At 41.3% G+C, this 22,537-nt stretch overlaps 4 protein-coding genes across 6 annotated transcripts; 1 reads left to right on the top strand and 3 right to left on the bottom strand.

Moving 5' to 3' along the window:
• Positions 1-4,066: 4,066 nt before the first annotated feature.
• LOC131271541 (vanin-like protein 1) lies at positions 4,067-6,274 on the top strand. 2 transcript variants are annotated; one of them, XM_058273002.1, is made up of 6 exons: positions 4,067-4,167; positions 4,289-5,079; positions 5,178-5,424; positions 5,487-5,788; positions 5,866-5,994; positions 6,070-6,274. In XM_058273002.1, exons 1-6 carry the CDS (start codon positions 4,099-4,101, stop codon positions 6,095-6,097), a joined length of 1,566 nt encoding a protein of 521 aa, XP_058128985.1. In that variant the 5' UTR covers positions 4,067-4,098; the 3' UTR covers positions 6,098-6,274. The 2 variants fall into 2 exon arrangements, with proteins under 2 accessions (XP_058128985.1, XP_058128984.1); XM_058273001.1 differs by having other exon boundaries at positions 5,866-6,274.
• A 2,996-nt stretch (positions 6,275-9,270) lies between these two features.
• LOC131272040 (double-strand break repair protein MRE11) lies at positions 9,271-11,384 on the bottom strand. The gene is made up of 2 exons (XM_058273652.1): positions 11,223-11,384; positions 9,271-11,155 (listed from the first exon to the last, which is right to left on the bottom strand). Exons 1-2 carry the CDS (start codon positions 11,329-11,331, stop codon positions 9,372-9,374), a joined length of 1,893 nt encoding a protein of 630 aa, XP_058129635.1. The 5' UTR covers positions 11,332-11,384; the 3' UTR covers positions 9,271-9,371.
• Positions 11,385-12,826: 1,442 nt separating this feature from the next.
• LOC131261512 (zinc finger and SCAN domain-containing protein 12-like) lies at positions 12,827-17,030 on the bottom strand. Of its 2 annotated transcripts, none has more exons than XM_058263567.1 (4): positions 16,886-17,030; positions 15,845-16,556; positions 15,533-15,764; positions 12,827-13,611 (listed from the first exon to the last, which is right to left on the bottom strand). In XM_058263567.1, the coding sequence occupies exons 1-4, from the start codon at positions 16,897-16,899 to the stop codon at positions 13,169-13,171; spliced, it is 1,401 nt and encodes a 466-aa protein (XP_058119550.1). In that variant the 5' UTR covers positions 16,900-17,030; the 3' UTR covers positions 12,827-13,168. The 2 variants fall into 2 exon arrangements, with proteins under 2 accessions (XP_058119550.1, XP_058119551.1); XM_058263568.1 differs by having other exon boundaries at positions 15,860-16,556.
• Positions 17,031-18,523: 1,493 nt separating this feature from the next.
• LOC131265440 (phenoloxidase-activating enzyme-like) lies at positions 18,524-22,203 on the bottom strand. The gene is made up of 6 exons (XM_058267706.1): positions 21,901-22,203; positions 20,953-21,476; positions 20,005-20,083; positions 19,757-19,924; positions 19,163-19,690; positions 18,524-19,097 (listed from the first exon to the last, which is right to left on the bottom strand). The coding sequence occupies exons 1-6, from the start codon at positions 22,201-22,203 to the stop codon at positions 18,579-18,581; spliced, it is 2,121 nt and encodes a 706-aa protein (XP_058123689.1). The 3' UTR covers positions 18,524-18,578.
• Positions 22,204-22,537: the final 334 nt, after the last annotated feature.

Genomic DNA, 22,537 nt, shown 5'->3' with positions numbered 1-22,537 from the left:
AGTAAATGTAATTAAAACATCAGTAGTTATAATTGGTCCCATTAGTTGTACTATAATATTTTGTAGTCTAACTTTGCTTTGCAAATATTCGATAATTTACGGTTATGTTGTTTAATGTAGTTAGTTTAGATTCACTTTAAAAGCAGAATATATTTGCCAAGAACAGAGTAGTAGTAATAAACATTTCATGCATAGTAAATAAATATTAAAGTGATAACTTTTTTAATATGTATCATACTTTATTATGTCTTGTTAAGTAAAATCATTTACTTAAAAAAACACATTTCACAATGTTTATGAGGCAGCTCGACGTATAGTTTTTACAAAATGTATCCAATTATTACGAAACACAAGAAACCTTTGGTATAAGATGAGCATGAACCTAAACGTTCGCAAAATTTTTGGTATACTGAAGTAGATGCATTCTTTATGTCCAGCAACCATAAAAATCATGAAACATCTACTCAGTTGAGAGAATGGTCCAATCCATCCAAACATTTCACCTTTTAGCCTGCAGCCATTGGCGGAAACGCAATTTTTCCTTCCCCTTCTTTAGACCCATATGTCACTTTTTCTCTTGTCCATCCGTTGGCGGGCTTTCACTCATATTTTAATAAATAATGGATAGATCAGATCGGTCGAAGGAACGGCTCTTAAATCATTTGCTCGCCGCTAACTGATTTAAATTTACCTCTTAATCACCTGAACCCAATCGTTGCGTTTGCGCCCCGCATAAGACGTCCGGCACACAATGGTGCTGGTAGAGGCCGGGGCCCGGCTAGCCAGCTAATGTGGCTTAGCTCATTTTCCCTCGGGCTGTCGGACGATTTCCACACGGAACTAAATCGGAGTGTATTGTTTGAGAGATTTTTTTCCTCCATTTTTTGCTTAAGTCTATGGTTCCAAACGCCCCATTTGCTCCATTTCGTGATCAACGTCAAGAATGCTGTCAAGTTGCGCCAACACCGATTGCTCATGGCTTCACCTATGCTTCGTACCGGAATGGGGTGTGTACTAGATGAGTTTTTTTTTTTTTTTGTAGAATTACCGCCCAAGTGGACGCCACGTGTTTGGATGGTAAAGCTGTCGAATGTTGATCTAGGCGGTGCTGAAATGAAACCGGAAGATCACAAGCCTCAAATCATGGTTGAAATTAAAAGTGTATTTATAGGATTTTTTGAAATTATACCTCATTGACTTCCCAGCACCGAAAAAAGGTGGACAAAAAATGTTAATATCTTATAATGAAAGAACTTTGTCATAGAATGTTTCGCTATAAAAACAGTCTCATTTGATCTATTCTCGGGCAGGCTTCTATGCTTTTTTCTATGGAGGTTTGTAGGCTGAACATGAACTTGAGCAATTTCATTGATGGAAAAGTAAAACGAGCCAAGCAACTGACTGGTATAAAATTCGTGTTTCTGTTGTGTCCTATCATTTTTCATTCATATGTTGACTTGTTAAAATTACTATTTTAAGAACAAAGATAAATTATAATTATAGATGATATTTCGTGGAAGACTTTTTCTTTATTTTTTAAAATATGTAAATATCATGGAAAGCAGTTCAAGTCCCTTGTATCAAAAAATTCTTTTAATATTACTCGTATCATTATGTTTGTATCATTATCACTAAACATCAGTTGAAATGAAGCATAATGTAATGTTGGGACGATAGGTTTTGATTAGTTTCATTTCGAGCTTATTGTTTACTGGCAACACACAATTTTATTCAAACCGCCTTGCTTATTTTATGTTTTAATAATTGACCATAGTTTTATTGTTTAGTTTTGCTTTCATGGCTATTTATTTATTTATTTATTATTATTTATTTTTTATTGAGTCCCACCTCTTACCCCAACACAGGTTTTAATAATTGACCATAGTTTTATTGTTACAAGTGTTTAGTTTTGCTTTCATGGCTATTCGCTCGTCTTACTTCTCAGCTAAGCTCAGCTCTTAAGTTGTTTCACTTTATATTTTCCTGCGCTCTGTTAGTGATGTTTGCTGTTGAGTATGTTTTAATTTTCCAATCGTGTGCCAAGTGTCTACCTTCCTCACCGTTCCATCGTAACGTACATACGAAAGTCAAAACAGGTGAATTGTTTTCGTCTCCGTGTCCAGTAACTTGTTGCTGCGTTTCTTGTCCAAACTTCTGCACCTTAGGCATTCTTTTTCGAATGCCTAAGATAAGTAAAGTGAACGCACAAAACGCGCTGAGCATCGAAACATTAATCGAGTGACAAAAAAAGAGAAACAGTTTCAAAATGAAGGAAGAAACAGCCCAACACTGAAAACGTAACACCAAACTTGGGTAGGGCAATGTCAATGCCAAGAAATAGGCGGTCATAAACGTCCTTGGGCAGCGTTCGATGGGCATGATCGCCGGCGGGCAATGAATGCACGCACGTTGACGCAAAGAGTGATTTAAACTGTGCCCGACAAGAATCCGAGGAGGATATTCGAGACTTACTAAAGACAACGATTTTACGTTACAGTCACGCTTCTGAAAGGAAGCAAAATGTTGAACAAATCTCCAGTTTGGATCGTTATTCGGTACTTATATTATTTCAAAATTATATAAAAATAACACAAAAATATTCATAGAGAATAAGACAAATTTTCCAAACTTCTAATGATTTTCGAACCAAAAACTAGTATTACTACTTGATTTTAATTTCACCGTTGAGCTCTTTTGGACAAGTTCAAGCCATACATTGTTGCACGTGTGGCGTCATGAAGTTTTCTTTTATACAAAACGTGTATGGGGTGCTTCCATCCTATAATTTGCACGATTCCAAAGATCTGCGACATTAAACAGGTGATTCAAAATGCTCCACAGTAAAAAAAAAAATCGAGACGACATGCCGCGATAAATCACAAAACACCTGATAACCGATCAATTCGTCACCAACACATGGTTTTGCAATAGTAAGAAAAAACTTGTTGGGATTTGTGTAGCTCAAATTACAAATTAAGACACCTCATACAGCTCGTCACGCTAGCATTGTTCAAAGCAGCAAATCAATCGATACATTCGCTCCCTTATCATACCCCGGTTTTGGATTCATTCCATTAACCGTGGCTCACGAAGCGATTTGTTGTCCAGCGTGAGATAAGTATTGCAGACAAATATGTATAGGTCAGCAGAGATGTTTGTCGACTCGTTCCATCCATTCTTGGGGAAGATGTATGCAAACCCTTGTCTCATGCTGTTTGTTATTTCCTGAACGTTTTGAACTTTGGATATTGTCCGTTTAAACCACGGACGCACATCATGGCACAGATGAGAAGAAAAATTTATTTCTCATGACAGTGCCTGCTTGGTTCATAACAGAAATGATAATAATTGAAGCGCCAGCCGAACTACATTGTAGTTATTTTACCGTATCACACCACCATAATACGTACAGAAGCGCCATCACAAGTGCTCGTTGTACATGGGCCGACAATCTAACGACCATCTTACTCTTATCAAACTGTACCAATTGACTCTTTGCCCCTATGATGTTTCTGATTTTAAACGCTAATAATAAGATAATTATTTCCTGCCGTTGCTGTTATATTATGTGCATTTTATTTTTATTTTGTAGAAACCCAAATATTTCAAGAATCCAGCATGAAAATTTCGTTTGATCATTAACCCACAAGCTAAGCAGATAAAATAAAGATATTTTTCGGTATGCTAGTATTTGAGGTTGCTCAAATAGCCCACTCCGAAATACTTCGTGGTACTTCGAGTTCACATTATCGAACGGTTTGGACAAAAAATATCTAAATAATGCCAATGACTAAAGGACACAGTAGTAAGTAACAATAATGTTACTAACATTTCGACGCTATCTAACAGAATATTGTGCGGTACCAATTATGTTACATTACTTATTCGAAAACCATTGATTTGTCTATCAAATAACCCATAGTGCGAGTAGCTGGTCATAATAAACGCTAGTCGTAAGCAATGGAGCCCCGTATCCACAGTTATCGCCTTATCGCTCGAGCCGGCGCAGCTCGAGGGCGCTAAGTACTTGCAGTAAACGGCCAGCTGTTGCTAGTGTCCGTTTCGACAGCACCGAGTGAAGGTCAATTTCGTTGCACCATGCGCGGACGAACTGTGAAACCCTTATTTTGCATTTTGCTCGCGCTGTTCGTCGCACCGAGCAAACAAGTACGTTCGTTCGTTTAACGTTTGTCATCAGAGATCGTTCGTTAACTATAAGCTCTTTCGTGTGGTTTTATTAGAGAAAACAAAAATAATTTTTTTGCTGTACACGTCTATTACGCTTCAGATATCGAACCCTGATGATCCTCATTACTGGGCCGGTGTGGTGGAGTTCAGCTCGGACCGCTTGTCCGGGGAGCCGGAGGAACGCAGCTCTGCATTCCGTTTGACAGAATACCTGCGCATCATCAATTCTGCCGAAGCGGATCCTACCGATGTGATTGTGTTTCCCGAAAGCACGCTCAACGATCATGCAACGGCATCGTTTGTGCCGGATCCGAATGATCGGATCGCACCCTGCAACAACCTCCAGTACGAGCCGGTCGTTCGTGACATCTCCTGTGCGGCGCGCAATCGCAAGAAGTACATTCTGATCAACTTGACCGAGAAAGCGCACTGTCCGATGCAGTACGACACCCGTCCGTGCAGTTCGGATGGATTGTACCATTTCAACACGAACGTGGCGTTCGATCGGGAGGGAGTGGTCGTATCGCGCTACCGGAAGTTTAACCTGTTCGGCGAGAAGGGAACGAATACGACCGTATACCCAGAGTCGGTCAGCTTCGAGACGGACTTTGGCGTGCGCTTTGGGCACTTCATTTGCTTCGATATGATGTTCAATGTACCGGCGCTGGATCTGGTTGAACTCGGCATTACGGACTTTATCTTCCCGACGATGTGGTTCTCCGAGTTGCCCTTCTTGACGGCGGTCCAGATACAGCAGGGATGGGCTTACTCGAACAACGTTAACCTGCTTGCCGCGGGAGCCAGCTTCCCAGGGGTGGGAAGCACTGGCACGGGAATCTACGCTGGAAGGCGAGGTGCCATTACGTCCGTGATGACCTACAATCCTGAGACGTACGTTCGTAACAACAAACTCTTTGTGAAAGAGGTCTTTTTATTTCCTTTTTTTAAAACCCCTTTGCTTGCATTCCTTCGGGAAATTCTCATCTCAGGAAACTTTACGTCGCTCAGGTCCCGAAGGTGCAGTTTCCGAATGCGGCAATAACGAAAATTCCTCAAGCGAAGGGCACCCCGTCTCAGATGGCAAAATTGCTACTGAAGCGCGACCAAATCGATCAGTACGCTACAAAAGATCTGCCGATGGTGTCGAATAATCAATTGGAAGAACGTGTTTGCTATGGTAGTCACTGTTGTAATTTTACTCTTAATTACACCGTCAAGACCATCGTTCAGAACACGGTACGAAAACATTCCCATGGAATAGGCACATTTTCTAAATTCTAAATTATTTATCACTGCAGAACTACTACCGCTACAAGCTGGCAGCTTACGATTCGAACCGCACGTTCGATGGGTTTGCGGACGGTCTGATTACGACGTGTGCCATTTTTGCTTGCTCCTCACCGGACTACAGTGACTGCTCCAGGCGGTTCGGTGAAACGGAAACGTACGATGAAGCGGTCACATTTAACTCGATCAAAATTGTGGCTAAATTTGCCGACAACCGGGACACTTTCGTGGTGCCGAACAACGTCGACACCAGTATCATACCGTTCGATGTTACTGAAACCGAGTACAGCGTGGTCCCGAGCGTTGGTGATGCGTAAGTGTGGCCTAGGGATCCATGGTTGTAGTTTTTTTATGCCACATTCTCGTGTTTTTGCTCGCCTCTTTTTACAGAAAACCCCACAACATCATTACCTACCAGCTGACAAATCCTCACTCGGATCTGTTCACGTTTGCAATCTGGGCAAGGAAGTTTGACAGCTATCCCATCTCTGGCGCCAACCGGCTGGGATCGGGTTTCGCGTTAGTACTTGCCATCGTTGCAAGTGGTTTGCTGAAGAGCATGTGGAAGTTTTAACCAGGATTCATTTCTTTCAGCGACAGCGTGCATAAGCTAGAACTTTAAACGTTTTGTGTCGCGATTGTTGCACTTTTCATACCATCATCGTCGTCATCCATCCCGTTGAATGGCAATTTGCGTTTGCTATACCATCGATCATCACATTGTCTGTATGTATATGGTAATAATATTATGCATGGAATATTGTATTGTATGGAAACAAACAGAACATAACACAACGGACATATTATGTTGATGATCTCCGATCTACACGTTTTAATTATTATGTGAGAAATTTATAATGATGACTTACTTCATAAATCCAAATGGAATGTAAAAGAATGGTAATCATGGAGTAAGCTACCACAAATCTCTTAAGCTCTCATGATTCACTTTCGGTTGCATCACATTCAACCAATTTCACTTCTGAGGTATTGTAACGACATAAAAAAGAGTTTACTCAGAAAGTCTTCAATAAAACGAGATGAATTCTCTTCGTTGCACTTAGCTAATACTAGCAGAAAATGTCCTTAACAGAATTGAAATACAGGCTATGAAAGTACACAATGCTGTCGTATCGCAATCAACCTATTGCTGAACTACATAATTTGGAAATGCAGTAATAATACTAATTGCAAGCTAATCTCCATTGGGTTTTGATAATTATCACAATAATTTATAAAAATAATTTTTGCACACTACCGAAACGTTACACCCGTCTGATTCATCCAATCCCCCTCTCGGTGTTTGCTATTTTATCTTTTCTTTTACATTGCACATTTATTGGCATGAAAATTAAATGAACATTGAGTCTGAAATTCGAGCTGACGCTGCCAGACTTCTTCTTCTTCTTCTTCTTCTTGGCGTAACGACCTCTTGGTCATGCCTGCCCGTTAAGGGCTTACGAGACTTTTTACCCTATGTGTACGTGGATAGTCAGTCCTCTCGTACAGGGGAGGGGGTCCGGTCTCGGTTGGGATTCGAGAACCTACGCCGTCGAGGTGGTGAGCCCCGGCGCTCGTGGGCCGATTTTCTAACCGGCGCTACCGCTCGGCTGTCGCGGACCCCAGACGCTGCCAGACATGTAACCCTATTGACTTTTTAGTTATCTTTTTACCAAGAACTAGCTAAAAAGGCCCGGTTACACGGGCCCATGTTGACGATAGAATTTGCATTAGAATCTAGATAAGTTGTGGTAAATTGAGTTTATCAAAGCCTCAGCCCAGTTAGAAGTTTGAACCTGTATCAAACTGTAAAAGGCTAATACAAATCCCGGCTCACTGGCTGCCGGTTGTTTGAAAAAAAAAAATGTAGGTACAGTCATTTTAAGGAAAAATGTGGTCAACTTTAAAATCATGCGAGAAATATGATGTTCTCCTGTGATTTTCTGAATCCAGTTGTAAAATGGACAACCATTCAGTTCCTATGGCTTGATTAGTATCATTTTACAACGTCCCATAACAAACCAACTTAATTTAAAAAAATATATTTGCTTCAAAGTGACTACCAAATACCTTCTTTCTTTTATTCGTTTGTGTGAATTTCCATGCCACTGTGGAACACCAGTTAAATTGAACGCGATTTAAAATTCCCGCGATTGGAGCTTCGCAATTGTGCTCATGCAAAACCCGTTAAATTTTTAAATACAGTTGGTCCCCGCAGTACGCGAATGTTTGGGACCGAACGCAATAGCGTATATCGAATTTTCGCGTATTGCGGATTTCCTCTGCCATATCGTTTATACCCCATATTGAAGAGTTGACACTGAGAGGGAACCGCTTATTTAACATATCTTTTATCCAAATAACTAATAAGTGTTCCATTTCTTATATTGCATAATAATTTCTCTGTTAAAAAGTGCATATTAAAAACTTCATTCTACCAAAACAAAGTAAAATTGACTAATCAAAACTCGAGCAACGCTATGAGCTGTCAGTTTTAAAAAATCGCGTTTTGCGAATTCGCGTATATCGAGTATCGCGTACTGCGGGGACCAACTGTATAGTGAAATAAGATTAGTGTTCGGTGAGTTTCCATACAAAGTTGCGGGTTTGCATCATTTTAAGTGTATCACTTTGTTCAAGTAAGGACATCACCCTGAAAATATCACACTTGTCAATCAATTCAAACACTTGAGTGTTCGTTTTTTAATTTTGCTATCAAAGTATCCTTTCGTTTTACTCAAACGTGCTAATTGCCATGGCGATCAAAGTACAGAGAAACGTAGACGATAGGCTCTGTAGGCAGACAGCCGTAGACTCTGTAGGTGAACGTTTCAGGTTCCGCAAAATTGGCTGTGGATTATTTAGGAAATTTTATAATCGTATTTCTTAGAGGCGCGTGTGTGTGGTTTTTGTGTATGAGCTGGCTTAGTAATTTTTCCATCAGAAACTGACCTGTAGTGCGTTTTTGTAAGAGGTTTTTTGTGATTGTGTTGTGATTGTTTCGGTGATAGCGTTTTGTGTCGAAAACTGTGTCATATATGCTTGTTTTTAAGTTGTTTTAACTTTTTTGTATTGAAACCCTTTTGAAGAATTGTTTGTGCATTTCCGAAAATACAAGGAAAAAGTGATTCGATCGAATTGAGAAGTGAGTCAATGAACGTTTTTTGGAGTCATGTTGAACGATGCATTATCAATCCGGTTTTTGCTTGATATGCCTGCTCAACAGAATACATGTTTTGTTATCCTTTTCATTTCCTAAAATTTTAAATCGTTTCAAAAACCCCCGTTTTCCTTTTCTCTAAACGAGCAGGTTTCCCCAGGTTAATTGTGGTTGCTATAGTGATCCTTCGATTTCCCCTCAAGCGAGCCTGTTTCTAAGGCAATCAGTGCAATGCAATGGGATGAGCGTTTGGTGTGGTCCCATGCAAAAGTAAGGTTTTGCATCACTTTTGGTGCGTCACTTTATCCAAGTAGTGGAGTAATTACGGCGAAAACCTTACACTTACGATACCTTACGGTTTCATGGGGGACCCAACGATACACGATTCTGTGGAAAACTCGTTTTGCTCATACATGACCCCCATTGCTAGGCTTTACTCCCATTCCCAATATGCGGAATTTCGTCCTGTTGGCTGCATGTTCATTTCCGTTAGGTGGAATTCACACATAATCCTTTCGATGGGCTGCTATTTAATTTAACTCCTCGCAAAATGGTGAATCACGTTGACTATGAATCGATTGTTCAATTTAAAGAATCCACTGTTTATTAAGATAGTAAAAGTCCATAACTTACAAGTACAATTACTCTGAAAAGAGTATAACTGATATAACTGGTTTATTTGTACATGACACATAACTTATCATAGTTCATAGTAGTAGCAACGAAGGAAAAAATCTTAATCAGAATCCGAATCGGAATCGTAAACTATATTACGTGATTTGGCTGTTGTGTTTGTTCGAGTCGCGACGCTCCCGATTGAACTCTGTTTCGATTGCTGACTGAACAACGAAGAGGAATTCGCAATCGTTGACGCTGCTGCAGGTCCTTTCCTACCGCCACGAGCTCCACGAGTTGTTCTATTAGCCGCCGTACCACGAGCGCCTCGTGCACCACCACGTGTTCCTCCACGAGCAGGCTTGTCAGTGGCATTTCCCTTTGTTACAATTTGATCCGGATCCGGCCCATGCGTTGTTTTCGATGCACTTAGATCCAACATGGCTAGCATCTGATCATGCAAATTAGTCTCATTGTCGTGAAAACCAGCGAGCACCTCGTCAATGTTGTCCTCAGTGACGACACTGTCCACCTGGGCTTCGAAAAATTTTACCGCTTTGTGCTCATAAAACTTGGCGATCTCTCCCGCATCATAGTCTTTAGCATCCATCAAACGGCGTACGAGTTCGGTCATGCTGCTCGGGCACATTATCTCCATTTTATGCGCCGTTCCCACCTCACGGAAGTACTTTTCGGCGATCTCTTCCGCTCGTAATCCGGCATGGTGGCGTTGCTCCTTCTGAAACTGTTCCTTGAGAGCCGCGTCGTCAAGCATGTTACCCGATTCGTCCTTAGCGCGGGTCGTTTTTCTCTTAAAGATCACCATATCGATAGGGTTTCCTACACGCCCAAAGTAGTGGTGGCCAAAACGGAGCGCATTAAACTGCTGCTTGGTGTCGGTAATTTCCAGTCGGAGTCGTATCAACGGAAGATTAGGTTGACGATCGTCATCGCTTAGTTGTGCCTTGGACCGTTCGATCAGTGATTCAATGCGCTCCGCTGCGAACTCTTGTACCTTCTTCATCACATCGCCCTCGTCCAGACGCAGTTCGTCCTGAAAGGAGGCCAAATTGACCGACTCGAACACGAACGGGCGAACCGTTTTCAGTGGAATTGGATCCATGCGGAAGAGATCCTTGTAAATGCTGAGCAATCCGCAGCACTTCTGTAACGATTCGCCCTCGGAAAGCGAAGTGGCCACAGTCGAACCTGGCTGGATCACAAAGAAATCCTTAACCACGTTCTTCTCCGGCACGATGCGACAATCGTGTTCATGCCCCCAGATAACCAAATCCAAAAACTTGGGCAGTGCATTCTCCGGCAAGTAATTTTTTATTCCCCTATCGGCTCTGTTCTGGTGGAGTACCATCACATTGAACCATCCAGGATCATCCGGTTTCTCTAGGAACACTTTCGCCTCGTCAAACATGCGACAAAGCCGCGCGTCACTGATGTGCCCAAGACCATACAAAGCCAGCTTCGTTTCGCCTTTCTGCAGCAGCAACGGTTTAATGATGATCCTACTTAAATCGACCCACTTGCCGAAGTAATTCACATATCCGTGGCTACTAAGCAAGTCCACCGGGCTGACCCTCCCGAAACCGCTCGGATCGTCGTGGTTTCCGTGGATGGAAAAAACCGGAATGGCAATGTTAACGTTCGGATCCTCATAGTTGAGGGTACGGCTGAACGACTGAAAGCCGTCTTCGTTCTGGTCGTTAAGAAACTGTAAGGCGATGGGCTTATTACCGAACGTATACGTTTTCAGCAGATCAAAGCAACGCTTGAGGGTATTCTTCGATGGATTTGCAATGTGAAACAGATCTCCCCCGAGCAGGATCGCATCCACATCGTTGATGACCGCATGCTGGAGCACCTCTTCGAATGCGATGAAACTGTCCTCGCCTAAAACCAAACGTACAAAAAAGATACAACATTCTGGCATCCAACTATACTTGTTGTTACATGTTACCTCGGATGGGATCTTTCTCTTCGTAACCCAAATGAATATCGCTTGCAACAAGCAACTTGATGGTATCTGCTGGATTAATGTCGCCGTTCTGCGTCAATCCTTCCGTCATGGTTATAGAATTAAATCACCAAACTGTGTGAAACAGATCTGCGTAATGCACAAACTGCTGTACGCAAAATACCGGCTGAGCAGCATTCACAATAGCAGAATGTCAAAATAGTTTCGCGCTAAATCATTCTGACAGTTCATCTTTGATGGGTAGGTGACAGTTTGTTGTTTGATTTTCGATTTGAACAGTACAGAATAGAACTTGTGAAAAGTAAAATTTAAGACAACAATTTCCCTACCTCGGAACAAAAGTGGATAAGTGCTTTATAGATCTCGCTGCTAAGTTCTAGTGTAATTGCTGTTTACGAAGGGCCGGATCATACAAAGTTTCCATAATATTGATGTAAGCATAAAATCGATATAGGAAAGAGGGTTTGCTGTTTGGGCGATTTTCTTTGATGATACGGCTTATCAATAAAAACATATAAATTTACAGCCTCCTTTTAATATTGTTACAGGAAGGGAAGTTTTTTTCTTCTTTTGAAAAGTAGACAATCACTAAGACCCTTTTCCATCCGTATCATTAGAACAAGTTTATCTGCTCCGGTGTAAGTTTCGTTGATAATTTCGGAAACAAGGGAAAACTGTTTATTATTACAATTATTTTTCCAACAAATGGCTTCATTTCGGAAAGTATTTTTTATCCCCATGAATCACACACATATTGATTAGTTTCACATACAGCTCTCTACGGTTGATTTGATTTTATTAATCTGTGTTTGTTTTCTGCACTTGTTAATTATTGCACCGACATGCCAGTTAAGAATTTCGTTTGCCGATACAGGTTATTATCTAATGTATGTTATCTTGTTTGTCGTTCCAACGAAGAACGGCGCTGCCTGGTACCGCTGCTGTCTGTAACGGCTTTTTTGCATATCAATGCCACACTCTGATAAATGTGTTTTTTCTACTCAGGGCATATTCGGTGAGGGAATATGCCGAATAATGTACTTAAATTGTCCGCCTGGTACAAGAGCCATTCGCGATCGGGTAGCAAAGAACAAATGTGCCCAGTGTCCAGAATTGAAACTATTGCCCTATTTGAAGTTTTTCCACATGTTTCAATGTTTGTTTTTTGTCTATGAAATACGGGTCAATCATGAGTTTTTCTTGTGATTTTTTCATACAATTATTCATTTTTGTTGCAAACCGAAGGGGTCTACATTTCAGGAATGAGCACTATAACATTACCACCTGTAACCCGGCATCGAATGACTCATTGAATCTGGTGAAAGAATTAAGAAAAAATTTATGTCCGTTTTTCTCTGTACTTTTAGTGAATTTATCTTGATCATCCAATTATATATGCGTTGAAATCGCAGTGCGATTGCTTTAAAAAGGTTAGAGCCGCATTCGAGAGCGATAATAATAAATGTTCTATAATAATAATAATGAGGAGTATGCGGTTGACTTCCTCGTGGGTTTAGCAACCGGTCGGAAAGGTCGGTAAGTCCGAGGGAGAGGTGCTAAGATAACGTCTTGCCTTCTATTACTGGTTTTATCGTTCCTGGCTGTGTTGTAACGATATATTTGAACTTTGTGCTAATAACTAAAACATAAACGACACGGTTTTAAGGTTAGACTGCAGATGAAATAACATTCCACGTCGTAATTGCTCTGGGTTTCGTTTTACTATTCGAACATGGTTGCTTCCCTCATCGGATACGATGGCGAGACGGGCTTTAACCTTGCCGAGCAGACGCTGCTCGCTGTAAAGTGTCGAACACCACACAAAAATGCAAAACAGGGTGAGGATGGGATACCGACGACTTTTGCCATCACGGAAGAAGGAAAAAGAAGGGACAGCAGAGGGATGCGAGGTTAAACCGGGCAAAAATTTAGTTCGACGACTTGCTGTTGCAAAAGTTCTTCTTGTGGATCTTCAGATGGTTCGCTTGAGCGAACGACTTGCCGCATGCTTGGCATCGGAACGTCAGCTCTGCCGTATGGTGCGACGAGTAGTGATCGGTCAGCTCGTTGAGATCGCTGTAGTTCTTACCGCACATGCTGCAATCGAGCGGGTTGTCCTTCTTGTGCACCTTCATATGGTTCTTTATATGGCTCTGCTGGATGAAGGACTTCTGACAGATGTTGCACCGATACGGACGCTCGCCGTTGTGAATGCGGATGTGGTAGATAAGGTTGATCTTCTGGATGAAGCTAATGCCACAGATCAGGCACTCGTGAGGCCGCTCACCGGTGTGGATCTTAGTGTGATTCGACAAAGCCGACGACTGTACGAACGCCTTACCACAGGTAAGACATTTAAACGCACGCTCGCCTGGGAAAAGTGAAGTGATAGCGGGTTATCAAAACTATACGATAATGTTTTTCTTACGACCTAGCGGAGGGCATTGAGTGGATGAACAACAACTGTAATGTCCAGACATCTAACTCATACCTACAAATAATCCACAAACTCAATCAAGCGGATAGCCTGAAGTTATTTTTGTTTTTGAGCAAAAACAACGAGTTAGACAAGATGTATGATAACTGTGCTTGTACTAGAAAATTGTAGATTTTAACATAAAATGTAAAATTTGATTGAAATTGGTTAGTGCAAAAACAAACGCTTTTTTCATAAGTTTAAGTACCTTTGCCCAGATATGTTACATTTTACACCCATAGTTGGTGGTATAATGGGGCAAATATCAACTAATTAGGCCTTGTTGTTCTGGTAGTTCTCCGGTAAATTTCAATTATGTATGAAGTTTAAAATAAAATATGTCACCAGAATACATTAACCCTTTCAGTCTTTTCATTTTGAGAAAATTGGAGCAAAAAATTGTCACAATATTTTTCATTATTTTCGTAAAATTTATGGCGTAAAACAGAATAGTAATATTTTATCAAGCATTAAACGACTAATTCACTAAATGGTAACCAATACTCCTATGAACTATGATAATGAGCTAGTACCGCTATGAACTATGATAATGATTTTGGCAATAATTAGCTGCTTGTGATTGTTTTAGGCAACTTATCAGCAATGGTCTGGCATTTGAAATATTGTTCATTGGTACCGATTCGTATCATTTAAATGCTTGTACAAAATGAGCAAAAATGCAACAATGAGTTTTCGATGCGGCTACACTCCAAACCATCGCGGCGCAAGGGTAACATAAACAAAACGAGAAGTACAAAAACACTGCTGGCCCGAGTGTGGCTAGCGCAAAACTCTGAAGTTTAAACTCTTAACTTATTTGACGATTTTCAAGTAACAGTTTTTCTAACGTAAGTGATCATTATATCTCGTTTCAATAGCGTCCACAAAATCTATCGATACAATTCATTTATATGAATGCAAAGATTTCTCTATATTTTTTCGTTAAAGATGTTAAGAAAATATATATGTTTTGTTCAATACAACCGTTAGTCAGTTGACTATTAGAAATTGTACATCAATGTTTTGACCTGAAGACCTGACCTTTTTGTTGTCAACCATTTACGGTTTGTAGAACGCAACACATGTATTCAACACTACGTTAACAGTCGTGAAAGTGTGTTGTGTAGTTCTAGTGGCTGGAATATTTTATTGTAAAGAAATAGTATGAAAAAGCTGGAGAATTTAATCATAGGTTCATCCTCATTCAGAGTATCTGTGGCAGCCGAGCGGTAGCGCCGGTTTGAAAATCGCCCCATGAGCGCTGAGGCTCACCACATCGACGACATGGGTTCGAATCGACGACAAGCGAGACCGGACCCTCCCCCGTACGAGAGGGCTGACTATCCATGTACATATAGGGAAAAAGTCTCGTAAGCCCTTAACGGGGAGGCATGACCAACACGGTCGTTACGCCAAGAAGAAGTCATGACTAACACTCTGACGTCCGGGTACATCTATAGATGCAATAGCTCCGTTTCAGTTTGCATCTGATCACATCATTTTGGTGCTGTCAACGCTGTCTCCTGACACGCACCACAGATTATTGGATTTAAACAAATATCAAATGGAAAGTAAACACATTTCGCAGGAAGCGTTCCTGTTCGTACGTAAATTCTAATAAAGATTGAAAAAGAATGATCAAATAGGCCGGTTGCGACACCGTGAATTGTGCGGACGTCAAAGTGTTAATAGTGTTCGGAATTCCGAACATGTCCATTTGAAAGTGACAAAAACGTACTCATTTAGTTGGCCTGTCATGTACTGTGGTAGTCAAAATGGAAGGTCCTTTTCGGCTTAGCACCCAGTACCTACTTACCAGTGTGAATACGCTTGTGATTATGCAGTGTCGACTGGTGCGCAAACACCTTGCCACAGACATCGCACCGGTGCGACAGTTCCGGCACGTGAATACGCACGTGGTAGTTCAGCTTGTACTTATCCTTGAAATATTTCCCGCAAACGTCACACTGGTACTCGCTGACCGCATTGTAGTCGTGGTACTTCCGTTCCTTCTTGCCGGGCGACTTGACCGTGCGAATGAACTGTTCCTGCAAGAGAGTAACCGTATGCCAACGAAACGGGAAAAGATGGAGCTTAGCAACAAGACCAACGCGAGCCAAGAACAGACCTGGTTCCACCATACTTCGGGGATTTTCGTCACGGTGCGCACGTAGTTTTCCGTGTACTCTTCCTTCACCTTTACGAGGAACCCTTCCGGAAGCTGCGGGATAACGATGTTCTTGTTGGCTTTGCCTTTCTTTTTCTTTTTACCCGTGCCGGTGCTTGGGGTGGTTGTGGTAGTCGTTGTTGTCGTTGTCGCCGGGGCATCGGTGGCCGTTGAAGTTTGTGCCTGAGGTGTTTGTTGTTGCTGTTGCTGTTGCTGTTGCTGTTGTTGTTGCTGCTGCTGCTGCTGTTGCTGTTGTTGTTGTTGTTGTTGTTGTTGTTGCTGCTGCTGCTGTTGCTGCTGTTGCTGCTGTTGCTGTTGTTGCTGTTGCTGTTGTTGCTGCTGTTGCTGCTGCTGTTGTTGGTGTTGCTGTTGTTGTTGCGCAGCAACAAGCTGTGATTGCATCTGTGCAGACAAGTGTTGCTGCAGCCCTACCATCTGCGCTTGCTGTTGCAGTTGAAGTACGTGCTGCTGGTTGTGCACCTGTCCATCCGGAAGCTTCTCGTACGGGTCAAACTGCTCCTTTTTTAGGTTCACGATCATTCCGGGATGCGTGAAGTTCAGCAGCTGATGCTGGCCCTGCTGTGGCAGCTGATGATGCTGCTGGTGGATGAGGGGCGGGCCAAGCTGATGTTGAAGGTAAATACCTTCACGTTTCACTTCGTTCGGGATGAAGCTGGAAAAGCAACGAGAGTGATGGATAGGTAGAGTGTATGGGTGTCCAATCAAATGAGAACATGATGTGAGGGAGGGGACGGAGGACGACAACATGAATTATTTTCGAGTACAGTTTTCATCTTCGCTTCGTTTTGGACAGCAACGCGTCAACGTTGATGCAATCCGTTTGCAAACGGAACCCTCCTGCCGAGCCAATGGAACCTCCGCCCCGGGCACGAGCCATAATTTCGGAGCATATACACACGTACGCACATACACACACATCGACGTAACACACGGGTGCACACGACGGGCGGCAAGTGTATCGCATCGCCATCGATTACTTACAAATTCATTTTCATTCAGCTGTTACAGGACACGGCGAGCGGCTCTAGAGCATAACTTTTCACTGATTCTTCCCTCACGTCTTTGCCACTTTGCACTTTGTTACACTAAACAACGCCAACGAAAATAAAACAAAAACATTTTCTTCTTTTTTCTCCCTGACAAGCTCGATTGAGGTTCGAGGAAAAATGCTTTGTGTCACGATGCATGAATCTTATGCAGGTGAAACATGAAGGTGCTTTTATGGTCAAAATGGCGGCAAGCAGTTTGACAATTCTGCATGTTTTTTTTCACAGCTGCAGTTATATTTCTGCGACGAATTGTGTTTTCGACCAAAACGGGTTTTTTAGAAGACAGCTTATAAAAATAAACTAATAGAGTCGCTTTGATCCCCAGTTAGGAACAATGTCACACTAAATAAGAAGATGAACTATTCGCTAAAGCATACCCGGTTGACAAAAATTCAAATTTTTTGCAGCTGTCATGTAGTACCAGCAAGTTTTTCCATGGCAGATTGCTGGGACTCTTGCTGGAACTACATAGTACCAGCAACAATGTCAATTTCTGTCAACCGGGTGGCAACATAATTCTTCAACCGTTCGCTTTTGACATAAACATTTCTTCCTCAAAGTCGGAACCGAGCATGACTGGTTCCTTTTTTTGAGAGTAAAAATCTGGCTAAACATGACAGTTAAAGTTCTCATCTAATAAGAGTATTAAGGTCTAGCGAATCAGGGTAAAAATTTCATCAATGTGTCGAAAAGTAATACAAGTGAACGTCGATTATCCGGGGGTGTCGGGACCGGGAGGACCCCGGATAATCGAATTCCACGGATAATCGAACATATACTAAAATACGTTTATAATAGCTGGTTTGAGTCTTGTCGCCGGTTAATCCGGCCCCGGATAATCGACGTCCGACAATAGTTGTATAATAAAACATCTCCTTTTCTTCCTCCAGCTAAATATTACCGTGGGACCACACTACAGCGTACCATACCGAAAAACTGGTACAGTGAAGTGACAGCGTATCATACCAAATGCAACCCAGCACTTCTGGGTTGCAGCGCACCATACCAAAATCGGTTTTTGACACCTGACCGTACTAGTTTTTTTTGTGCTAATGTCAAAAAGTGTGTCAATGAATGTCAAAAGTGTGACAAGTCAAATGTCAAAATCTTGCACTACACACAACCTGAAAAGAAAGCTGGATTCTTGGTTCCTCAAAATTAGATATTTCTGTATGTTTCGATGCTGGAAAACATACATGAAATCGACTAGTCGTAGAACCGAGAGTCACTTAGCCAACCAATTTAGAATATGGCACTCTTTAAACATGAAGTCTTTATCGATGGGCATGTTTTGTGTAATTTCATTGCATTATTTGAGATTAGTTTACTTTCGCACAATGCAAAAGTGATCTAAAGTTAAGGTGTAAGCACACGTAACCAACAAGTCATGTCATATCAAGATCGCAAATCTTCTATTGTTAAGTTCGAGAGCTTTTTTTTCTTTCGGGAGCATTTTGTCGCCTTGCTAGGAAAGGAGCTTTAAAATAAAAAATCATAACTTAAGTTGCTAGAGGGATTTCCTACGACAAATGAACCGTAATCAAAAATTCTTTCATTCAAATTAGTAGCAATCTATTTGTGGTCTGGATGATCGTTGCATGAATATTGTAGTACAATTTTACTTTTCAATTCGCATCGCGGAGGGTTTGGGTAATCCAGTTACTGAATTTTGCCACATTAACGTACGCACCAGGAACCCCATTTTCATGGCAACCAAGTCCCCAGGAAACTATCCCAGCCAGAGCATAAGTCCCATCCTCCTTTACACATGCCAATGGCCCACCACCATCGCCATCGCACATGTCCACACCCTCTTCGGCGCCGGCACATAGGACACTTTCGTGAAGCTCAAAAAATATAGAAAGCCGCGTGGCTCGGAACATTTGCAAACAGGTCTCCCGGGGAATGACGGGTAGGTCAATACGCTTCAGAACGTTGGCAAACTTGGATGTATGTGCGTCAACTCCCCAGCCAGTGGATATGCATCTTTGCCCGTCAAACACATCGTCCGGTTTCGGCAGGCAGATTGGTCTGATATGATGCTGAAAGGTTACTTCTTCCACCAGCTTGACCAAAGCGATGTCATTTCTCAAGCCAAGTTTAATGTAGGCTGGATGAGTGATGTTACGTTCAATTTTAATATCCTTGAAAAAAAAGGCGGAAAAAATTTAGAAGAAACTCACACTACAAATTCTAATGATTCGTTTACCTGTACTGGATAGGGCTCGTTGGATTTATTTGTTCCTTGAAGGTCCCACTCACCGAATCGGGCAAGATACTCTTCACCTGCTTTGAAAATGTGAGCAGCTGATACGACAAATTTAGGATGAATCAACGAACCTCCACCAACAATCTTTTTGAGGGATAAATCACTATTGGTTGCCATAATAACGACCATCCATGGAAACTCGCCGTATTGAGCGTAGGAACGATTACCTTCAAAACGATACACCAAACCGTTGGGATTAGACTTACCACATTCTGAGTTCTCGACTTTTCTCGAAACTTGGGACTGCAAAAAAAAGGTTATTATATGTATTTGATGCTCATTCGATTGCAAAAACGAGAGTAATCCTACTGGTTGAAGCGGAAATTGTGGAGCAGTTTTGCAACAGGTTTGTGTGTCCGTACAACCACCAAGTTTCAGTTGAATAAATTCATGCTCTTGTGCTTTAGTTTCGTCGTAAATTCCATTGGGACACAATTCCTTCGCAACACAGTGTCCATCGGAACACTCCTAAAAACATGGAATAACATTTTACTTATTTTTATAAATTACTAAACTTTCGTCAATCAGACATACCGAATTTCCAACAATTTCTGTATCATTTCTGCAGCAGACTAACATTAAGTCGATGCATTCGTCGTCATCATCGCTCGCAAGCCGTAAAGTAATATCCGGTGAGTTATTTTTATTGTACACGCCATTTTGACACACAAATTTTGGTAGACAGTATCCTCCTTCACACTTCTACACAATGTAACAAAAGTTAATAAATTAACTTAAATGTTAACAATTTATGAATTTGCCAATGGAATCTCGGAACTTACCTTCAACGGTTCGTCGTAGATGTTGTCGGATGTTGCTGCACAAACCAACGAGTACAAAACGAACAACACGCACCAATAGCTCATCTTGGTAAAACAAACTTGCTCTCGGCGAGGCTAGATTAACACTGACATAAACCGTGGCCTTTTCAAGATCTGAAACAGGCAAAGATGTCGGTCCGATAAGCAAGCGTTTGCTATGGTCTGGGGGAAAAAGGGCCCAACGTGAGTCCCAACGGGATTCCCCAAATGATTGTTTTTTGTTTGCGCTTTTTTTTCCGTCAAGAACACGTTTTGCTTGCACGAAAACTTCCTCAGCCAACCATAATATATGCATCTTCAGATCTTGCTAGCTATATTCCGATTTTGCAGGTTTCAATCGTCATGATTGTATCGCTATTTTAGGACCCGGTGTTCAGCTCCACAAATGTAATCGAATGATTATCAAGTAATTTGAAGTTTTAGAAAGAAAATATTACAATATCTCAATTTTCTTATAGGCAAAGTTGACCAAAATTTTTGTTTCCGTTAGCGTTTGCTTTAGTTCATGAGGTTAAAAGTCCAACTTTATGTACTTTTGCCGAGGGTTTTATCCAAGGGCAATTGCCTTTGAGTTTGGAGTGTCGGACTAGTGTGTCGTGGTTTGACTATCTTCGTGATTTCGTCGCTTGCATGTTTTACTGCCATATATTGCTGTCGGATAAAAACTCAAATTGTCCATTTTATTCACAAAAGTGAACAAGCTTCTTCCTGCAATACATATCATATTTTATAACGTTGTTTCTCATTTAAATTTCATGCGTTAATTATGCATGTTTACGCTATTGCCGTGTTGATATATTTATTGTGTTTTTTGAACATTTAATTCGCTAAATATTATATTTCATTTTACATTTCTTTAATTTTTCTAGTGTTATAATTCCCTTTAGTTATCAGTTTTACTACACTTACATGTCTGCCAACGTATGTTCTGGATAGATATTGCTGTTTATCCATGATACATATTTGTTGACAGCAACGTACGCGCCGGGACGATAATGCCCTCCACAGCCAATACCCCAGGATACAAGTCCTGCCAGCACGAAGCTGTCATCTGGCTGCCTACAGGCTAACGGAGAACCGCCGTCTCCTTTGCACGTGTCCACGTCGGCTTCTCCACCGGCACATATGAAACCTTCTGGAAGGCGATAGTGTGGTCCAAGACCAGCAAACTGAATCATCCTCTGGCATCTGGCTCGTGGGATCACGGGAAGGCTGATCTTCTTCATAATTCTTGCGTAACTCCCTTCTACCGATCCCCATCCGTTAGAGATGCATCGTTCTCCGTCAAACTCGTCGGTTTCTTGTGGGAGGCAGATTGGCTGAATGTGTACCTGATACAATACTCTCGTTTTAAGGGCAAGTAACGCAATGTCGTTCTTTATTGGAGACAGTGAGTATCCTGGGTGTATAATGATTTCGTCCACTGTGATTTCCTAATACAGAAAAGTTATATCTAATTATAATATTATTTAAAACTATTTTAAATATTACTGTAAGAATCAGGGTATGTAATCTAATTCTCCTCTCATCTAATGGAATTTATTTAGGAATTATTAATTATGGATTTATTTTATGAAAATTGTTTGAAGAACTTAATGCAACGACAACATGAATACAACACAAAACATTTAAAAACATATTCGTATAAATGCGTGAAAATGAACTTGTAACTATAGTTTCGATAGCGCTTTCAATCCATACTTTCACTTTGTTTGAACAATGTTTCATATAGTTGCACCGATAGTAAATGCATAAATGTTCTTCTCCAACTAAACATTTTTTAATTATATGGAACATAATTCAATCTAGAATTTTTAAGTAATAATGTTACCTGTTACTTAAAAGTAATAATGTTACCTGATGCGGGAAGAGTTCTTTGTCGGTACCGATGTCCCACTCGCCAAAACGTGCATGAAGTTGGGATTTTCCTACAACATTATGAGCGGTTGTGAGCACATACAGCGGATGTATAAGTGCTCCTCCACATACGAATGTTGCTGCGCCGGACGTCTTATTGATCGTTGCAATAAACACCACCCATGGAAACTCTCCGTACTGTGCCAGCGTTTCGTTGCTGTGTAGCGCATAAAACAGTCCATTTTCATTCATTTTACCGCACGTGGCCCCGTAGTTTTCCGACGAATCCCCTTCGATTCGCATTTTCTATGGACAGAATTTTACAGTATATTTATTTTGTAATCATGTAAACAGGTTCGCGTAATATTTTTTTTTATCATACCATGCAGTTACTTACACTTTCGAACGGTAATTCTATTTCGGAGGACAGAACTGTGTTACAGCATACCATTAGGTAGTCGGAACACTCATCGACATCTTCCAGGCGCAAACGAATGTGACCGTCGTTATTATGTGTTCCATTAGTGCACAAATATTTTGAAACACATTTACCTCCAGGACATTTCTACAATGAAAAATTTTACAATCGTCGATTATAAAATCTTTTTTCTCTTAACAAACTGTTTACTTGCTGCTC

Source organism: Anopheles coustani, chromosome 3, assembly GCF_943734705.1.
Source record: "Anopheles coustani chromosome 3, idAnoCousDA_361_x.2, whole genome shotgun sequence".
NCBI classification, from domain to species: Eukaryota; Metazoa; Arthropoda; class Insecta; order Diptera; family Culicidae; genus Anopheles; species Anopheles coustani.
Note: the sequence above shows the minus strand (reverse complement) of the source record. Positions and strands in the feature narration are given on the sequence as shown.

Excerpts from the sequence above, each read along its gene's own strand:
- LOC131271541 (XM_058273001.1), top strand. The coding sequence starts at position 4,099 with ATGCGCGGACGAACTGTGAAACCCTTATTTTGCATTTTGCTCGCGCTG. Across the intron at positions 4,168-4,288 it reads TCGTCGCACCGAGCAAACAA|ATATCGAACCCTGATGATCC; the intron begins GTACGTTCGTTC and ends ATTACGCTTCAG. Across the intron at positions 5,425-5,486 it reads AGACCATCGTTCAGAACACG|AACTACTACCGCTACAAGCT; the intron begins GTACGAAAACAT and ends TTATCACTGCAG.
- LOC131272040 (XM_058273652.1), bottom strand. The coding sequence starts at position 11,331 with ATGACGGAAGGATTGACGCAGAACGGCGACATTAATCCAGCAGATACC. Across the intron at positions 11,156-11,222 it reads AGAGAAAGATCCCATCCGAG|GCGAGGACAGTTTCATCGCA; the intron begins GTAACATGTAAC and ends GTTTGGTTTTAG.
- LOC131261512 (XM_058263567.1), bottom strand. Across the intron at positions 15,765-15,844 it reads CCGAAGTATGGTGGAACCAG|GAACAGTTCATTCGCACGGT; the intron begins GTCTGTTCTTGG and ends ACTCTCTTGCAG. Across the intron at positions 13,612-15,532 it reads TCACAAGCGTATTCACACTG|GCGAGCGTGCGTTTAAATGT; the intron begins GTAAGTAGGTAC and ends CACTTTTCCCAG.
- LOC131265440 (XM_058267706.1), bottom strand. The coding sequence starts at position 22,203 with ATGCGAATCGAAGGGGATTCGTCGGAAAACTACGGGGCCACGTGCGGT. Across the intron at positions 19,925-20,004 it reads TCTACGACGAACCGTTGAAG|AAGTGTGAAGGAGGATACTG; the intron begins GTAAGTTCCGAG and ends TACATTGTGTAG. Across the intron at positions 19,691-19,756 it reads CAGAAATTGTTGGAAATTCG|GAGTGTTCCGATGGACACTG; the intron begins GTATGTCTGATT and ends CCATGTTTTTAG.